The sequence below is a fragment of the Octopus bimaculoides genome, chromosome 2, assembly GCF_046866305.1.
Source record: "Octopus bimaculoides isolate indiv1 chromosome 2, ASM4686630v1, whole genome shotgun sequence".
Lineage (NCBI taxonomy): Eukaryota > Metazoa > Mollusca > Cephalopoda > Octopoda > Octopodidae > Octopus > Octopus bimaculoides.
Genome location: NC_142929.1, coordinates 124,189,405 through 124,208,899, shown reverse-complemented (window position 1 = coordinate 124,208,899; position 19,495 = coordinate 124,189,405). Strand labels below are relative to the sequence as shown.

The following is a 19,495-nucleotide window of genomic DNA, read 5'->3' as shown; positions in this document are numbered from 1 at the left end:
TCTTCAACATATTTTTCAAACCTGGTTGTTAGTGTTCCCAGAGTCCCTACAACTACCAAGATGTCAGTTACTCTCTTCATTGTCCACATTTGTGCAATTTCATTTTTTAGTAGCTTGTAAATTTCAATTTTTCCAGCTGTCACCCATTCGTGCATCCCCAGGTATGGCAATATCTATCATTTTGGTTTCCTTCTTCCTTTTATTCACTACAACAATGTCTGATCTCTGAGAATCAATCACTGAATTACAAAATCTCATAAGATCTTATACTCATTATTTTCAGTGACACCTGGTTTATTACTGTTATTCCAAAAGTATTTATATGATAATTTAATTAGCAGGAGTGTTATTTTGGGGGCTGGTGATAAAAAATCTCCTCAAATCTAAAGAATCTTTCTTAGGATTCTTGCAGAATACAGGATGCCACTTTTCTGCAGGTTGGCAGTGCAAGTCTCAATTCCAACCTGTCAGTCTCTTAGGTAGAAGTTTGGGTGTTGTGCCAAGTACTCCAATTACCACAGAAATTTGTTTTTGCCTTCCACAATCTCTTCAGCTTTCTGGCTAGTTTCTGATATCTTTTGACTTTTTCCATTTCTTTGGCATCCACTCTGTTATTATATGACATTGCAAAGTTTATGGTCTTACACTGTTTGTTTATTTTGTTCTCTACAATCATATTTGGGTCTTCTAGTATGATCAGTCTTTATAGGAAGTCCTATACAATCCTATAATCCTTATTGTCTGTCACAGCTTATAGTTCATGTTCATACCACTTGTTATTTTGAAGTCACACACTCACCATACTTTAAAGCGCTCTTATACCTACACAGTTATGCTTGTGCTTATACTCTTTTTGTGTTAGCTTACTACATTCACTCAAGAGATGATTTATACTTTTGTCTCTTTTCCTGCAAATTCAATATTTGCTCTTTGAATTTTGTCAATCTTTGCCTTTATCAGATTCATTTTAGTGGCCTGTTCCTGAGTAGTTATAATCAGTGCTTCAGCTTGTTTCAGGTTTCTGTTTGTCAACCAGAGCCAGTGTTCTTTACTTCCAACATTCTTGGTTTGTTGCATGAATTAGCCATGTAATTCCATTTCTTTTCATCTGCTTCCTTCTGTTCTTGAAGAAGAACAACAGCAGCAGTTATTCAAACTCCAAACACATGGTTATGATGCTGAACACATGGCTATGTTGCTCTCCCACTACTTCTGTTCATAATAAGAGATGCACATATCATCAACCACTAAGGGACATGCTCAACTGGTTAAGGTCAAACAACTGACAAGCAAATCTGTGGTATTGAGCAGAATATTTGCTGTAGCCCATCTTTTATACCAAGACAAAACATGCAGATGAAGCCCAGTTAGAATTTGCATCAGGTCGAGTAGCCCATCCCACTCAAAAGGTCCCTGATAAGGATATTGAACGAAACTCATGTTTCCAGAAGTGAATTATTCAAACCCCAAAGAATTCCTCTCAACACATGGCTATGATGTTCCTCCACTAATTCTGCTTGTGATCAGAGATGCATACATCATCAGCCATCAAGGGACATGCTCAACAGGTTAAGGTCAAATAGCTGACAAGTAAATGTGTGGTATTGGGAAGAATATTTGCTGTAACCATTTTTTTATATCATATTAACGTGTTGATATTCTTTCATGCTCTGAATTCAAATCCTACTGAAGCCAACTTTATCTTTCATTTATCTGGGGTTGATAAATTAAGTACTAGTCAAGTACTAATGTCACATAATTGACTAAGCCTGTCTCATAATTTCTGGCTTGTATCTATGTTAGAAATTATTATTATTTAATAAGTTCAAGTTGTTAAGTAGGATCGATTCAATGAACCACACCTCTTTCTTATTACAATGACTGGTTTTTTGCTCAGATAATGCAGTTGTCATGGATGCTTTAAATATGTATGTTGATATATATGCATGTGCATGTTGAGCATATATTATACTGTGTGTGTAATTATACATGCATGTGTAAGTGAGTGAGTGAGTATGTATTATATATATATTGTTGTTGTTGTTGTCATTGTCATCACCATTTTAATATTCACTTTTCTATACTTGTATAGTCAGATTTTTCTAAAGTCAGATTTAGAGAAATCTATGTCAACTTCATGCTAAATATAACCTGTTTCTAAAGCAAAGTATTATTTCCTCTAGTCTTTTGAAGAACAGCTCAATGGCTGGATATATGTTCATGAGAGAATGTAAAACACATGAGAGCTTGTATGAATGGTGTTTTCAATCTGCATGCAAACGTCAAGACAAGGGGAACACATAAAATTACCCATCTCACTCTCTCTCTCTCTCTCTCTCTCTCTCTCTCTCTATATATATATATATATATATACCATGCTGGTATGAATTGGATGACAGAACAATTTGGTTGCTATTTCTAGCAGGTGGGCAACCACATAGAGGCTCTCTATTAGTTTCAAATTTTGGCATAAGGCCAGCAACATCAGAAGAGTGATTTAAGTTGATTACGTTGACTCCAGTGCTCAACCAGTACTTTTTTTATTGATCCCAAAAGGATGAAAGGCAAAGTCAACCTTGGTGGCATTTGAACTCAAAGATGGATGAAATGTCACTAAACATCTTGCCTGATGTGTTAAAGATTTGGCCACTTCGTTGCCCTATAGAATCCCTTTGCTGATATGTATTAAACACTAATTAATATATGGAAGCAGATTGGAACTCTGTTATCAAAAAGCTTTGTGGTATGAAAAAGGAAAGGGAAAGAAAAAAAAAACAAAAAAGGGAAATGGAAAAGCAAATCAATTATGCATAGGCTTTTTTCTATTTTGAGAAAATAATGATTTTTTTTAAAGAGGAGAAACTCAATTGCCTGTGATTTATATTTTTCTCAAGGACATTATCAACATAAAATAAAGCTAATGTCTACAAGCAGGAACTGAAACCAGGTTGTAGACTCAGCCTGTTGGGCATTTTTACATAATTTAGTTTAATGTAGCTGAATGTTACTATTGTAATCATAATATACAAAAGAGGGTATAATGGATAAGCAATGATTATGCAGGAAATGTTTATCACTGCCTCCTCCAGATGAGCACAGAGCCTTGTGATTTCTAGTGGTAAGAGTAAATCAATGAAAGTTGTATTCTTCATGTAATCATTTCATAAGTGTCAGCAGTGTATGTGAAATGAAATAGCTTTAAATAAGAATTAAAGCTGCATAGCAAACTAGTTCATTGTGAGGTCAGTTCTTATTTCCAAACCACTTGATACTGGAGAGCTTACTCTATCTTCCTAATATTACAACAATATTATAACAAAAACAAAATCTAAATGTACACAAAAGTTAGGTCATGAGTCAAAAATTATAATAAAAATGCAGAAGGTGTGAAGTTAAGCTACTGACTCAGATATAATATAGCTATTTGCACTGTTGTTGTTTGGTCCCAAGTCAACCTTAATCAAGCAGACATGATCAAAGACATTCCAACCATGTCCATCTCATCTTTATATATATATATATATATATATATATATATAAAACTATGTTGTTCAAAGGAGTTAGGTCAATTACATCAACTCTAGTGCTCAACTGGTTCTTATTTTATTGATCCCAAGAGGATGAAAGGCAAAAATTGACCTTGGTGAAATTTGAACTCAGAACATAAAGATGGATGAAATGACACTGAACTTTTGCTTGGCATGCTAACAATTCTGTCAGCTTGCCACCCTAATATATATATATATATATATATATATATATATATATATATATATATATATATATATATATATATATATTCCTTTAAGGACCAGAATGCATTAATTCATGCAAAGATGTTTGTCAATTCAAAAGGGGAAAAAAAAGAAACCTAAAATTTTAAAGATCCATCATATCTATTGTGAACAGGGAAAAACACTCTATGTAGTAATAGAAGTGAGGGTTATTTAAAATGTTGATGATGGATAAGTTCAACTTACCTCTAGTTTTAGTGCTGATGTCCATAACATATTTCGCCACATGATGCCATTCCGCTGCTAAAGTATTGTCAAAACAAACCATCAAGACCTGCAAACCTAATAGATACAAAATTAGAAGAAAAAAAAAATTTTTTGAAATGTAAATACATAAAGCAATTGAGAGATTTCTTTCAGAAAAATACATATGAATGAGTATGCTTGAATAAAGATATCAAATTAAGCAGGAAAAAAACCTACTTTTATAGCAAATAAATTTAAATCATGTTAATCGAATGAAGTAGTTTTTATTGGATGGATCCCAACTGCCATAACTGTGAGCCTAATTGGCAACTGCATTAAGAGCAAGAACATAAAATGTTTCACTGTATAAAATTACATCTAGCTATCAGAAACTTTACTATTTCTGTGGAGCTTTTGGGGTTTTTGAAAGATAATATTTTGCCTAAACATATAACTATCTGACTAATCTGAGAGAACATGATTTCAGCATATTGAACCTGATGACAATCTTGAAAAGCCTGTTTCCAGTAATCATTATTAATTAGGCTTGTTATTTGGGTGTAATACCATGTTCATCATGCAATGTTGATTGAGTAGTCTATGCTTGTTGTCATCATCATCATCATCATCATCGTTTAACGTCCGCTTTCCATGCTAGCATGGGTTGGACGATTTGACTGAGGACTGGTGAAACCGGATGGCAACACCAGGCTCCAGTCTGATTTGGCAGAGTTTCTACAGCTGGATGCCCTTCCTAACGCCAACCACTCAGAGTGTAGTGGGTGCTTTTACGTGTCATCCGCACGAAAACGGCCACGCTCGAAATGGTGTCTTTTATGTGCCACCCGCACAAGCCAGTCCAGGGGCACTGGCAACGATCTCGCTCGAAAATCCTACAGGAGCCAGTCAGGCGGTACTGGCAACGGCCACGCTCAAAATGGTTGTATTGTCTGAAAATCATTTTTGGAATTAGTTCTTTGTTAGAAATACTAATTTGTAGCTATAAGTTATTACTATTTGTTTACGCTTATGTTGTTACTTATAGTAATAAGCTAGAAGATTCTAAGGCAGTCAATTGAATGTTACAACCCAGAAATTGAAACTAGTGATATCCGTTTGGGTAGCTGATGATGAAAATATATATGTTATGCTTGATTGTGAACTTCTTATATCTTAGTCTTGTTATTTTGGGTTGTCCTTCATTCTTGTAAATTGGAAAGTGTTTGTGGATTCATTGTCTGTGGGGATTGCTTACTTTGGTATTGTTTGGTTTTCTTCATAGGTAACCCAATTAGGCTTGGATAACACTTAAATATTGGTGTTTAGTTTTGGGAGGTTCTGTGGAATATCTTATTTTTGATTAGGTGCATTTTAGCTTCAGACAAGCCTTATTAAGACCAAGTACTTATATATTTTGAGTTTGTAATAAACTGAGTGGTCACATATATAATCTTGGTCAGATTATTTTACCACAACAGAATGCTATGTCTGAGTAAAAGACCACAATACACAAGCATGCTCAGTTTAAGGAATCTAAAATTGTATCCAAGATGAAACTTACTTTCTACTGCATGCTCTAATTTAATTAAATTGAATATTATGGATTTGAAGTTGTTTCCCTTGTTTTTCTTGACAAGAATTAATCATTTAAGTTAATGATTTTTCTCTTTATTAAAATTCTAATTTTAGTTAATTGAAATCTCTTGTCTCATGCTTTTAAGTAAATTAGCCACCACTTAACTGTATAAAGCCACTCTCAGAAATTTTCCTCAGTTAACATTTTAAGTTAGCAAATAAATGAATGTTTTATACTTAAAATCTATATTTATTCTTGCAAACATTTTAGAAGTATTGCCAAGAAATCAGTAAAATAAATCAAAAACTGCAATATTATGTCCAACATTGACAGTCAAAAAGGACCAATACTTTTCCATAGCAGTGCCTAACCACTATTTTCAAAAATGACTGAAGAAATTGAATTGCCTGGGCTATGAAACTCTATCTCACCTGACTTACTTCCCAGATCTCTCTCTGATAAACTATCAATTTTTTAAGCATTTCAATGACTTCTTGCAAAATAATGTCTTCAACTATGACCATCAACTCAAAATACATTGGAAGAGTTCTTTTTGATTTTAGGATTCCAGAATTCTATGCCACCATAGTTGATAGGTTTGCTTCTTGTTGGTAAAATTGTGTAAATTATAATAGCTATTATTTCAGTAAATACAATTTGCTCTAATCTGAAATATATTGCTTTAAAGTTGATGGTTAAAGCCACAATTATTTTCACATCAATAAAATCTTAGCTTGAAGATTGTAGTGGTGCGAAACTTGAGTCACAAGACCAACTCACAGTTTCAATTTTAATAAAAATGCTACACACATGAAAAACTTTTAGAATTTCTTATTTCTCTCTGTGTATCTCATGAAACATATCTTTTCTCTTGGTTAATTTCCAGTCAGTGGCAATCATGTAGAGCACTATTTCAGTCTTTTTACAAATCTTCAGTATGACATAACCTGGGGTATGTTGATTAAGCATTTTATGAAATACAGCATTTCTTAATATTTAGCATTTGTTTTCCTGTAATTAATTTAATAGAAATAGAAAACAAATAAAGAAACAAATTAAACACAGCCAAGAGAAATCAGTAAAAAAAAAAAACTCACCAAGGTAAGCAGTTTGTTCCTGTAGTTCTATACAGCCGGGTTTCACAAAATACTTTTCTGTTGGTAGAAAGTTATCTGATTGGCCTTGTTCAGTAATGTTTATATGATGGCTACCCGTTTTGGTATTAGACTGGCTACTATGTTTTACAGGTGGATTCACGGCATGAAGGACGACTGACAATGCATATCGGATGTCGGCATGAAGGAGCCGAGGCGAATCTGGATGAAAGTAAAAAAAAAAACAAAAGAAAAAAGTAGTTTCTTTTAAAAACCCTTGTTATCTTTTATTTCTTCTTGTGAGGTCATCCGATCAATGAATAACAAGTGGTGATTTCTTTGGCAAGTACTATGTGCTTGTCATGGAAGAATAAATTTTTTTTAGCTATTTTTATAAAACATCATCTTGTTAGTTAGATACAAATTTGGTACTCAGAAGGTAAAGAGTTGGAACAAACACCACAAAACATATTGTCCGATACTTTAGCAATTCTGTCCATCCCTCGTCCTAGACTAATATTGTTTTACTCTTTTATTATTTCTTTCTTTTATCTTGGCTTTCTCATTTGACTGCAGTCAAATGAAGTTGTGCAGTTGAAAAGATTAAAAACAGAAGGGAAAGGTGGTATTTTAAGAAGGCCAATAAAATTTACATAACAAAAATATTTTTTTAAAAAAGGGAATTGTTATTGCATAAAACTAGTTAATTTAAAAGAGATGGTTTTGTTTTTTATTTATTTATTAACTTACCTCTTCTTCCATAGCCAGTTCGGATGCAGAGAGGCAGAATAAAATCAACGAGCATGTTCAAACAGCACTCTATTGAAGGGAAGACAGACATTCCTCCAAATATTTGTTCCAGAGAAAATTGTTCCTGATTTAGAAAAATTAAAAAAAGAAATTACAATATAAATAAAATTTTTAAAAAAATTTATAAATCATCGTTTCAGATTAAGTTTTACTTTCCTCCAAATAAGGTAGTTTAGGGTAAATCACAGGTCAGTTTTTTTATTCTTTTAAAACTGATTTCCCTTATTAAACCATGGCCATGCTGGGGCACAGCCTTCAAAGATATAGCTGATTATATTGACCTCTTGACTTTATCTAGTTCTTATTTTATCAGCATTGAAAAGGGAAACTGAGTAAGTTGACCTAGGTGGGATTTGAACTAATTACATAAAAGGATGTGACTAAATAGCACAAGGTATTTCATTGAGGCTCTACCAGTTCTGCCTATCCACTGATAAGTGTCATATTAATTTGAAGATCTGTCTTAAAAAGTTATTATCATCATTGTTGTCATTGTCGTCATTTTTATAGCCACTTTTCCATGCTTGCATGGCTCAGACAAGATTTTTGTTGAGACAGATTTTCTATAGCTAGATAGCCTTTCTGTTACCAACCCTCACCTGCTTCCAAACAAGCTAATATTTCCCAATAACCAGACATGTTTTCATAGAAGATTGGGAACAAAAGTTACCACTTGCATGACAATGGCATTTGTTTACAACTATATGTGATGTCAAGGCAAGGTGACAGTAACCTATACACATGCATGTACATACATATATGACAGGTTTCTTTCAGGTTCCATCAACCAAATCCACTCACAAAGCTTTAGTCAGCCCAAGGTTATAGCAGAAGACCTTTACTTAAAGCACAACACAATGGAATTGAACCCAGAACCATGTGGCTGGGAAGCAAATTTCTTACCACACAGCCAGGCCTGCACTTATAGCTGTAGATAATTTGATAATAACATCTAAATTATCTTCACTAAATAAAGGCATTATTGGGGAAATTGGCAAAAGTGTGTGCATATGTATATAAGTTTATGAGAGTAAAACAGATTATTAACAGGGAATTTATATTTTCACTGTTGTATATCCATTTTCCCATACTATCATTTAAAAATAGAATTTTTTTTCTGAAACAATTCTTACTTTTATTAAATACTCAACTGTGAAAATGAGAGAGGAATCTGTTTTGCCAGCTAGGTAAACTGAGTCAAGTCTTACCCTGCCCGTTTAATAATAAACACTTTGCTCAATCTTTCCTAACCTAAATACAACTATTGGAAACTTCCTTTTTGTCTGTTTTTCTCAAGACTTATCCAACTTATTGAAATTCCTGTTAAACATCAAAAGTGACAGACTAGTCTGGGAGAATGAGCACATCACCTCCAAAAAGAGGTAGAATTCTATAACTTGCTCATAACTCACAGTAAAAATAATCCTATATAAAATTGCTTTTAGTTACATATCAATGACTCATGTACAATTCATAGAAAGAAAAATAGCAAAGAATGAATAATGAAGAATAATTACCCCAAGAACTTGCATTTGCATTGCAACAAGTTTAATGACTGCTGAACAAAAAATTGAAGGAGCTGGCAGCAGAGCTTGGCTTTGGTCACTCTTGTGACTTCCATAGAAAGTTGGGACCATATGGTCTTGCGATGAACCGGTGCTTCCAGAGAGTATTAAACCAATCAATACATTGATGAGAGTCTGCAAAAATGAAAATAATATAAATAAAAAACAATAACATCAATAATAATTCTTTCTAATTTTGGTACAAGGCCAGCAATTTTGGTGGAGGGGGGTGGTTGATTACATTGGCCCCAGTACATGATTGATACTTATGTCATTGACCTCTAAGGAAGAAAGACAAAGTTGACATCAGCACTGTTTGAACTCAGAATGTAAAGAACCAGAAGAAATGCTGCTAGGCATTTTGCTCAGTGAAGAAACAATCTTGACGGTTCACTACCTTAATAATAGCTTCAAATTTTGGTACAAGGTCAGTACATTTGAGGAAGGAGCTACATTGACCCCAAAAGAGTGAAAGGCAAAGTCAACCTTGGTGGAATTTGAACTCAGAACGTAAAGACCGATGAAATGCTGCCAAGTACTTTGCCCAGCGTACTAATGATTCTGCTAGCTCATCACCTTAAAAATATCAATAATAATATCAATAATAATAATTGTTTATAACATCAGCTTGTGATTCCTCCCTTGTCAGATAGTAACAACCATGGTCTGCAGTCAATTTTGCCAAATTGCCACAAGAAAAAATGTTGCTGCAGATTACAGTCTAGATGAGAGATTTATCACCATAGAATGGGAAGCTTGTGATGCTGTCTGGCTGTGCCTAAACCATGTTTTATTGTAATATTGAGGTAGCATGCTGACGGAAGCAGCCAGCACTGAGATGGTAGGACAACAGAGGGAGAGCAAACATCTACTGTAGACCTGCAATGGTATTGGTGTCATTTACAGATCCAGTCCAAGAAATTAAGTTCCTAATAGAAATTTAGCAAATGAAATAAATTAGTTCCATGAAAAATGATGTAGCCTTCTTATGTTGACATGAACAGATACGTTTTGGTATTGGTTATACTCAACTGTATTGAACCCAGATCATGCCTTATATTTATCTTATTGGTTTTAGGGGCATGAACTCAAAGCAATAGGTGAAACTAAATTCTTTAAGACATACAGACCAACTAGTACACAACTATCTTTGCCACACCACCAACCCAAAAACTATTATTAATGATATAGATACACAACATAAAGCACCAGATAACAGTAACAACAAGAGTACTCCTTCCATTCCATCAAAACCAGCTATTGTGCATGGAGTTAAATAGAGCATCCAAGGTAAATCCTACATAATGCACATTCATACAAGCAGATATATGTTACCACATACATGTGGCATATGAAGCTCACCGAGAATGAAAATAATGACAATATGTAAGAGGAGGAGGCATATGAAAGCTAAGAGAGAAATTAGATTTGCATATTATTAAAATCTAAACTGCTTTATTTTTCTTCATATTCTGTTCAATACCACAACAAATTTAAACTAAATTTCTTTTACATCTTCTGAAAATATTGATTTTTTTGTTTTATATATCAAACTCTTGAGTTTGAATCTAAGCCACATGCTTTGTGAAGGTGGATGGACCAGGTATTAGTGTACTGGGTTTTAAATCAGAAGGGAATGCATTTAATTCCTGCACTGGGCTGTGCATTATGTCCTTGAGAGAGTTCATTTCATGTTGGTGTAGTCCCCTCAGCTGACTATGAGTACCAGCAGTACAGCAGCAGCAATTGGGATTAACCTTGTGATGGACTGGTATCTCACTTAGGAATAGAAGTAGAAACTGCCTGTTTGTTTTATTTTTGTTATATAAAAGTTTCCATGATAACCTGAACTACTCATGGTCTTGACTACTGACACATGTTTAATCTTATAAGATGACTGGTCACCACTTTTGTGCTAGAAAGAAGAAAGAGCCAATGTCACTCAGAATATATATAATTTTCTTTCAAATTCTAATCGAAATTTAAATATTTCTTTTCTATTGAATTTTAAATAATAACACCGTTATCCTTATGTACCTGGTAAAAATGCTTCTTTTTTTTTTGTTTTTCAGTGACAAAGCATCCATTTCAGAAAATGATAAAGGAAATATTCTGGAAACAATTAGACAAAGAGACAAATGTAAATTTTATTACCTTAAGATGAGAAAGATGAGCAATAAAACTGTGTTTGCGCAGGGTTAAGTAAACACCTTAAAAAGAACAGAAAAAGACAATACATCAATAAAGCAGTGATCTGATGGCATTTGTGCCTACTCCCCACTCATCACCCCAAATTTCAGTGCAAATATTAATGTACTTCAGTCCATAATGGATCTAACAACTGATTTATTATATAAGAATGTATATACTGAATTTGTTTACATATGTTATCAGATGTGCAAATAAGAAATAGAAGCTAAACCAATGAGACAGTTTCTACTCAGTTATCTGACTTGCTAGACGTAGCATCCTAATCTTCAAATTACACTCTGTCATTTTTGGCCTAAACAACAACAAATACAAGGCTTACCTTTAAGTAAGTTTGCAGCAGCTTCCCAGTCAATTTGTCTCTGAAATAAGATTAAATGAAACATTTTGATAAAAGAGATTTCAAATGTAATGAAAGACATTGGTTGAAGCCTGTGAAAGAATTATATATATTTTTTGGCATACAGTTTGAATTTTTCAGACCTAAAGTTACAGTAAAAAAAAAAAAAATATCTATGTTGTCGTAAATACTAAAAAAAAAAACCAAAACTTTAGAGAACTAAAAATTCCATGTGAAATGCAGCAGGGTTTGAAAAGATAGTGACTATATATGAATGTTTACATCACATGGTTACACTATATATTATGTCTATAAGTATGCCAGAAAATACAGTAGATATATTTATAGTTTCATTTATTCATAGTTCCTGGTGGTTTCCATTCCTTTTTGACATTATTTATTTTGATGGAAATAAAATTTAAGTAAATTTTAAAATTTATAAAAAATCATGAAAAGAAAGACATATTTAAACCTGGTATCCCCCAGCTACAAAATTCTAAAACTTATGTATAATGATATAATTGATTAGTTATTGATATTTTAATGAATGACAAGAATTAGGTAATTATGATAAGGAAGTCTCCTTTATACATTTGGATAATGTTCGGTCAACAAGGAAAACTTTATGCATTCACAAGATCTGTCAAGAAAAGCAGACAAATCTTATTCAAATCACTCTTTGCTATTTAAAAAATGGAAGATCACAGTGGACAATGTAGTCCGAGATACACAGTGACTGGCTGGTCATAACTGAAATTATTAGGTTTGCTCAGTCAGACTTGGCTCGAGTCTAAACAACAACAACAACTGGGATAATGTTGTCAGAAATATGTAGGTATATAAATTGTTATTTATTACTGGAACTAATTTTACTGACCTAAATCAAATGATAATGAGACAGGTCAGCTCTGATAGGGTTTTAATTAAATAATAATGAGACAGGTCATCTCTAATAGGGTTTTAATTGTCAAACTTCAGCAAATTGACAGAGAAGTTAGAGCATCAGATAAAATATGTTGTGGTATTTGTTATAGCTTCTTGTACTCTGAATTTAAGATACTGCCTAGGTCAACTTTGCCATTACATGGTTCACTCCTTGCTGTGATGTGGTGGCTTCTGTGTCTTGATGACCCTAAGAGCTATGCCAGCAGAGCACAACTTCCTGGTAGAGCCTCTCATGCTGGACAGGTGAAAGGATAGAGGCCAGGTTAAAATGGACTACTTCTTTCAACAGGTAAAAATGGATTTGCATAGGGCCAACACCTCCACTGAGAAAAATATATATATATATAAAAAGCACAGTTAGAGAAGCATTGATGACAATTCAAACCCAACAAGACCCAGGAGAGGAAAGACAGCCCAAAGTTGAGAACAGTGGAGCAAAGTTGTCAACAAACTATGAATCAATGGTAAACAAGGCTATATAACAATGAAATATAGAAAAAGTAGTTTCATTCTTTATGAAGAAGTACTGAAAAGACTTTTTCCTTTACTTTATTTTGTAATTAATGCCTTTCATTAAATACAATGTGACTGCTTGATAACTTTGTTTTCAGTTTAGTACATCTAGGGCAAACCAACTTGTTGGAACCCTGGTTCTCTCAAGAAAATGAACTTAGGACTGCAAAGGCATGTGGTTTAATGGTTAGGGGATGCAGCTCACAACTGTAGGGTCATGAATTTGATTCCTGGCAGTACATTGTGTCCTTGAGCAAGACACTTTATTTCACATTGCTCCAGTACACTCAGCTGGCAAAAGTGAGTTGTATCTGTAATTCAAAGGACCAGCCTTGTCTCACTGAATCTCTTTGTGAACTACGTTAAGGGTACAGGTATTTGTGGTGTGCTCAGCCACTTGCATGTTTATTTCACAAGCAGGCTATTCCATTCATTTGATCAACTAGAACCCTCATCACTATAACCAATGGAGTACCAGTTTTTTTTTCATTTTTAACAAAAGTCATTCAAAGGCATCTCACTGCTTGAAGTTATGACTGTACCAACTAATAGTATAAGTTAGTGACAAATACTTAGGATATGAACACAACATACAGTCTGTGACAAGATTTAATCTTATATCATATTGGGCAGCAGGTTAAGACCCTCTTTAAGCGACAATGAGGGATCCTCCATCTAGTCATTCAATTTGCTAGAAATGGCAGCCAAATTCTCAAGAAAAATAAAGGGTACATTTGACAATGTGGCCTGAGATAAACAAAAGTCTGAGAAGATCGCAGATGGAGTACATTTGATAAGACTGCACAGACTGGGTTGACTTAGGGTTAAGCAGCAACAACAATATCAACCTCTCAATTCAACGAATGACTACATTTTCATTTGACAGATGTTAAAATTGTTAGATTTAAATAATAGAAATTAATATCAAACATCGGGAAAGACATAGGAAATGGGTGACATAGTAGAGTATCAGACAAAAAGCCTCAAACTATTTTGTTTCTTTCTACTCTTTTTGTTCCGAGTTTATAACCCACCAGTTATCCCTGCAGAATCAACAAGTATCAGTAATACACCAAAATAAATTAAATGGAACAAGTCATATTTGGTGGTCTACAAGGCACACAAACTTAAAAAAGGCCCCTTCAATCTCAGAAGACCCTTTCTTGAACCATCACTTACTGGTAACCTAAATCCTGACTTAGTGTTTTAAAACAGGTTGAGTTTCTGATACATTTTTTTCTCTGCAGAATTAATTTTTTTGCATAGGAAAAAGAAATCAATGCAAGACATAAGGCCTAAAAGTTCAATCATTTACACAGTATGTGCATAGATGTTATCTCTGGATGAGTGCAGCAGTATATTGCCTTTCAACAATATATGTACATTAAAGATGATACATAGATGGCTATTTTAATGTCATACTACTTCTACTGCATATAACAGAATTAGTTCATTTTAATTTCTTCAGTTACAGTCCTTGTAGCTTAAACTACCAGCCCTGATGTAAATACACAGAGTGACATTCTTGTTTTACTCATAGACTTTGCTATCTGTGAGAAGAAGAAACAATGTTTTAGATCAAAGATTCTCAGCCCATTTTGACCAAAGGCCCCCTTTTGACCCTTGGAGTTACAAATGCCCCCACCCCCTAGAAAATATTTTTATTTTTCAATATACTACTTATTTTGATATCAGCAGATAATGATTGAAAAATAAAGGATGTTATCTTACATATGCACTTGTATGCAGTCAGGAGTACAGATGTACAAATTGAAATGCAAAAAAAACGAAATAATGAATTGAAAGTTTGGTAATTGTGTTTATTTCTGCCACGTGATACTTATGAGATCAACATGTTGTCTATTGAAAGAGTGCTCTTTGGTACAAGTAAATGCTGATGAAATCATTTCAAACCTTTCTGATTTCCGTTATCAAAACAGCTAGAACTTGTGCAACAATCTGACATATAAGTTATTGTCCCCCGGGAAGAGGATTTTTTATGCTCAAGAAAGAGAGTGCATTTGATAGGAATTGTTGAAATACATATGTACTTCATATGAGTAGCAATTGTGGAGGATGGTATTCACTGTACTTGGATCTACTTAGTTTGAGTCACAAAATCAGCCTTCTTTTAAAATGACGTAAAAAATCTGAAAATTTGTCATATAAAACATTCATTTCTTATTCAGGATCTAGTTTGTTTCATTCACAAAATCTGCATTTTTTAAAAGGAAGTAAAAAATCTGAAAATTGGTTATCTTAATGCAGTTTTCCATGCTTATTCCTATGAAGCCATGAACTTCTGGAGAAAAAATTTGACACATGCAAAATTTTTTTAAATTCGTGGTTTTAATAGCTGGACAGTTTGAATCTACCAGTCATTTCTCTTTATGATTTCCAAATAATTTTTTAAATACTTCAAAATCAAAATTGTGTAAATATATGTTAAAAATTAAGGAAATAGATTTTTAAGCAATCTCTTATTATGACTGATTTTTATTCCATTATTCTAATATCTTCTGAAACTCATACAGAAACATATATAAATGCATACAGAAACATACAAATATATACACACACATACATTTTTACAGAGTTAGTTTTATATACATCCTTGTATATATATATATAAATATTTCAGCATATCTACACAACTGTACCCCAAAGATTTGCTTCTTCATAACCTTGAAAAAATTACAGATTTCTTTTCAACAAATATGCTTCAGGTCATGTAGATTCCGATTAAATTGGAATTCATTGTGAAAACTGTTTGTTCCTAAAGGAGTTTTAGAAAATTCCCACTATTAGGCTTTGTTGTATATATATATACATATATATATATATATATATATATATATATATATATATATATATATATATATATATATATGTATATATGTATATATATATGTGGGTTTATATGTATTGTTTTAATTATATCTTTATACATGCAAATACACACATAAAAAACTGGCACCCCATCGGTTACGACAATCACAAGTATCCAAAACTTCTTCACCACTCTTCCAACTTCATTTTTCCTCTTAAAAAGAAGACTTTCATCTACTTGGACTACGTTGTACCACTGCATGGCTGTCTGTTTGCTAATATTGCTGATGGACATGCAGCATGTCACAGAAATTTCACATACAAAGTCCAGGATTATGTGAAAAAATGTGAACACTGCCAATTGAATTTTTTCCATAAAAGTATTAAAAATTTACTTGGAAATTATTAAGAGAAACGAATGGTAGATTCGGACTGTCTGCTTTTTTAAAACCACGAATTAAAAAAAAAAAATTGGGGGTGAGTGGGAGATTTTTTTTTGTATAATCATATCAATTCTATTATGCAGAAGACAGAATGGAAAACATTTTGTAAAAATTCGTAAGAATACAAAAGTTATGAGGGGTTTTAGCATGTGCTTACACCATAATTCTGCCTATTCATATATATATATATATAGGCAGCTGATGAAGGAATATTCCAAGTGGCTTTCTGTTTTCCTATGTGTTCGTTCCATTGTCTGTAGTTCATTGTTCTAATGTCCTGTACCCTGATATGCATATATATACACATTTAGATGTAAGTATGTACATATATGTGTGTATACATGTATATATATTCTTTGTATTATTATATATATATATATATATATATATATATATATATATATATATATATATATATATATATATATATATACGTGTGTATGTCTGTGTGTTTGCTAGTGTCTGTTTTTCTTATAGTTTTTGTTTACTTACACACATCAGCAAATGAGCCAATGAGGTACTCTGTGTGGTTGTTCAATTTGCTAGAAATAACAGCCAAATCTCCCTCATACTATGCTCTTGTTAGTATTAAGGAAAGGGAAAGTGTTTACTCCTCTCCATCATTACGATTAAAATTAATATTTTTGATTTAGTTCGGCTCTATGAATTTAATTTTTTTTAAATGCTTCTGTCCATTGTTTGATACAGAAAATTGGAAAATCCTGACCAAAACAGAGAAATTCTAAATATAGAAAGAGAAAAGGTTCTGTTTTCCAAAGCCAGAAGATGTGTTTTTAGCAGGGGTGTAATTTTATAATTAAAACAAATTCAAAATTTAAATTTCAGAACATAAGACTTACCACATTATCTGGTGTATAGCCGCAGTTCAAATGGATACAAAACCTAAAACAAATGTGTGTGTGTGTGTGTGGTTGGGTCTTTAATAGCCAGAGGTCAATTTAAGTTCAATCGTAGAAAGGAATTCAAAATAGCAACACACACAATCATATACATACAAGCATACCCATACATAGACACACATACACAAATACATACCAATTAGCCACCCCCAAAAGCCAGTTTGATCCAAGATTCTGACCACCATTCTTTATATATTTGCACACAAACATACACACACAAACTCAGCTTTTCGCTTTTATTCATTACTTATTTTTCTTTTAGTTGTCTGTCACTATTCATCTGGTTTTAGTTTTTGTTTTGGGGGTTTCACTTTAGTGACACCAGTTACACATGGTACCAGGAAGTACTTATTTTTTGTTAAGCCTAGTACTTATTCTACTGGTCTATTTTGTTGAACTGCTAAGTTATGGGGATGTAAACAAACCAACATTGGTTGCTATGTAGTGGTAGGGACAAACTCGGACACAAAGACACACACACATAGATACACACACACACACCAATGTGATGGGCTTCTTTAAGTTTTCATCTACTAAATCCACTCACAAGGCTACAGCAGAAGACACTTGCCTAAAGTGTCATGCAGTGGGACTGAACTCGGAACCATTTGGTTGAGAAGCAAGCTTCTTACCATACAGCAACATTCAATATATTCTTTTTTTTTAAAGATGTTAGGGTGTGATTTGAGGGAATTTGGCTGCTATTTTAAACAATTCATGTAACCACATAGATAAACGTTGACTCTTAGCTTTAGAAATAAATGCTTTAGGTCAGTGCTACTCAAAGTGGTGGTCCACAGACCGGTGCCTGTCCTCAAGCCATCAGCTGCTGGTACGCAGCGAGTTTCCAAAAAAGAAAGAAACATTATAAAATGCTTATAAAATGCTATGTAATAGTGTATTATTTGTTTACAAAATAAATATAAGACAGAAAAAAATTGTTAACTTTTATTATATTCATTATATATATTATTTCCGGTATAAATTAATATTACTAAGAAATATTACCGGTCCCTGGCACACTGGAAAAAAAAAAAAAAAAACTGCCGGTGTGCCACATCAGATAGTTTGAAAAGCACTGCTTTAGGTGATAATAAGGAGTTGGTTTTTCTAGGGAGGGGCTAAATATTGTGTATGAATATGCATGTAAATGTATATAGAAGTGAAAGAGGGGTAGTAGGAAACTGGTTTTACATACTACCCTGTATTACCAATGTGAAACCAATTCTCTTTCAATAATCTCTGAATTATATTGCAAAGCATGATTAGAGTGATTAAGCTGAGTTGACCAAAGCTTCTTAACAACATGAATAACAACAACAACATGTAAAGTGAATTACAAAGGACTTCTAAATCTACCAGTCTATTTTTTTGTCTTGAAGCTTAACTATGACTACTTCAAAAGAACAGGCATTGTTTTTTTTATTTTGTATTATATATTGTGAACATTTTTTTTTCAGTTGAAAATATGATGCTGACATTTGCAAAATTCATAAACCATGCACTTTTTGATGCATCATTGGTTTCATACAATTCTATACTGCTAATGCATACAATAGATATTGTTTCCTAAAGCTCAACAGAAAAAAAAAAATCCTAGCATCTAGTGTTTGAAATACATTAATACTATCATGGACATGCACAAAAGCAGTACTAGTTTCTGGAGAGGTACTGAAAGTAAATACATGAATAAGAAAATAATACTGCACTAAATGAGTACTGAAGCAAATATCAATGAAGGAATGCAATTTGGGGTCGATCTTATTTAGAGCAAAATAAGCAGAGAAACATTTGATGAAAGGAATACTCTTTTACTAGTTACTACAGCCAGTAGGGTGTAACTATGCTGGGTTAAAAAGTAAAGCTTTTTTGTGATAGCTTTTTTTTTCAATATTAAGTGTGATTATCTTGGATAAAATGTTTTTGTAACAAAAATAAAATAAAGCAAAATAACGTTCTATATTTTTGAGATGTGGAATTCTGTACATTATTTACATTGGATGGATATGTGTCCTCATCTTGTTTGTTGTTACCACAACATTTCGGTTGATTTACTCTCCAGCTTTCATCAGGTGTCCTGGTAGAATTTTGAACCCAACCCTGGGTTCTCATTTCTAAGGTATTTTTGCTGATGTTATTACTATTATTATTTATTCAAGGCACTGCTTAGAATTGAACTCGTAATCTTGCCCACGGGCATATAGCGTAATGGTTAAGAGCGCAGGCTACTAACCCCAATATTACAAGTTCAATTCCAGGCAGTGCCTTGAAT

At 33.2% G+C, this 19,495-nt stretch overlaps 1 protein-coding gene across 1 annotated transcript in view; it reads right to left on the bottom strand.

Moving 5' to 3' along the window:
- Positions 1 to 19,495, bottom strand: part of LOC106882437 (protein unc-80 homolog) — a 281,073-nt gene that overhangs the window by 36,227 nt on the left and 225,351 nt on the right. Inside the window, exons 50-55 of the mRNA XM_089347637.1 lie at positions 11,556 to 11,595; positions 11,180 to 11,235; positions 8,978 to 9,160; positions 7,401 to 7,524; positions 6,654 to 6,872; positions 3,981 to 4,076 (exon numbers count right to left, since the gene is read on the bottom strand). Coding sequence (XP_089203763.1) covers positions 3,981 to 4,076; positions 6,654 to 6,872; positions 7,401 to 7,524; positions 8,978 to 9,160; positions 11,180 to 11,235; positions 11,556 to 11,595 — 718 coding nt within the window. The remainder of the gene's footprint in view (positions 1 to 3,980; positions 4,077 to 6,653; positions 6,873 to 7,400; positions 7,525 to 8,977; positions 9,161 to 11,179; positions 11,236 to 11,555; positions 11,596 to 19,495) is intronic.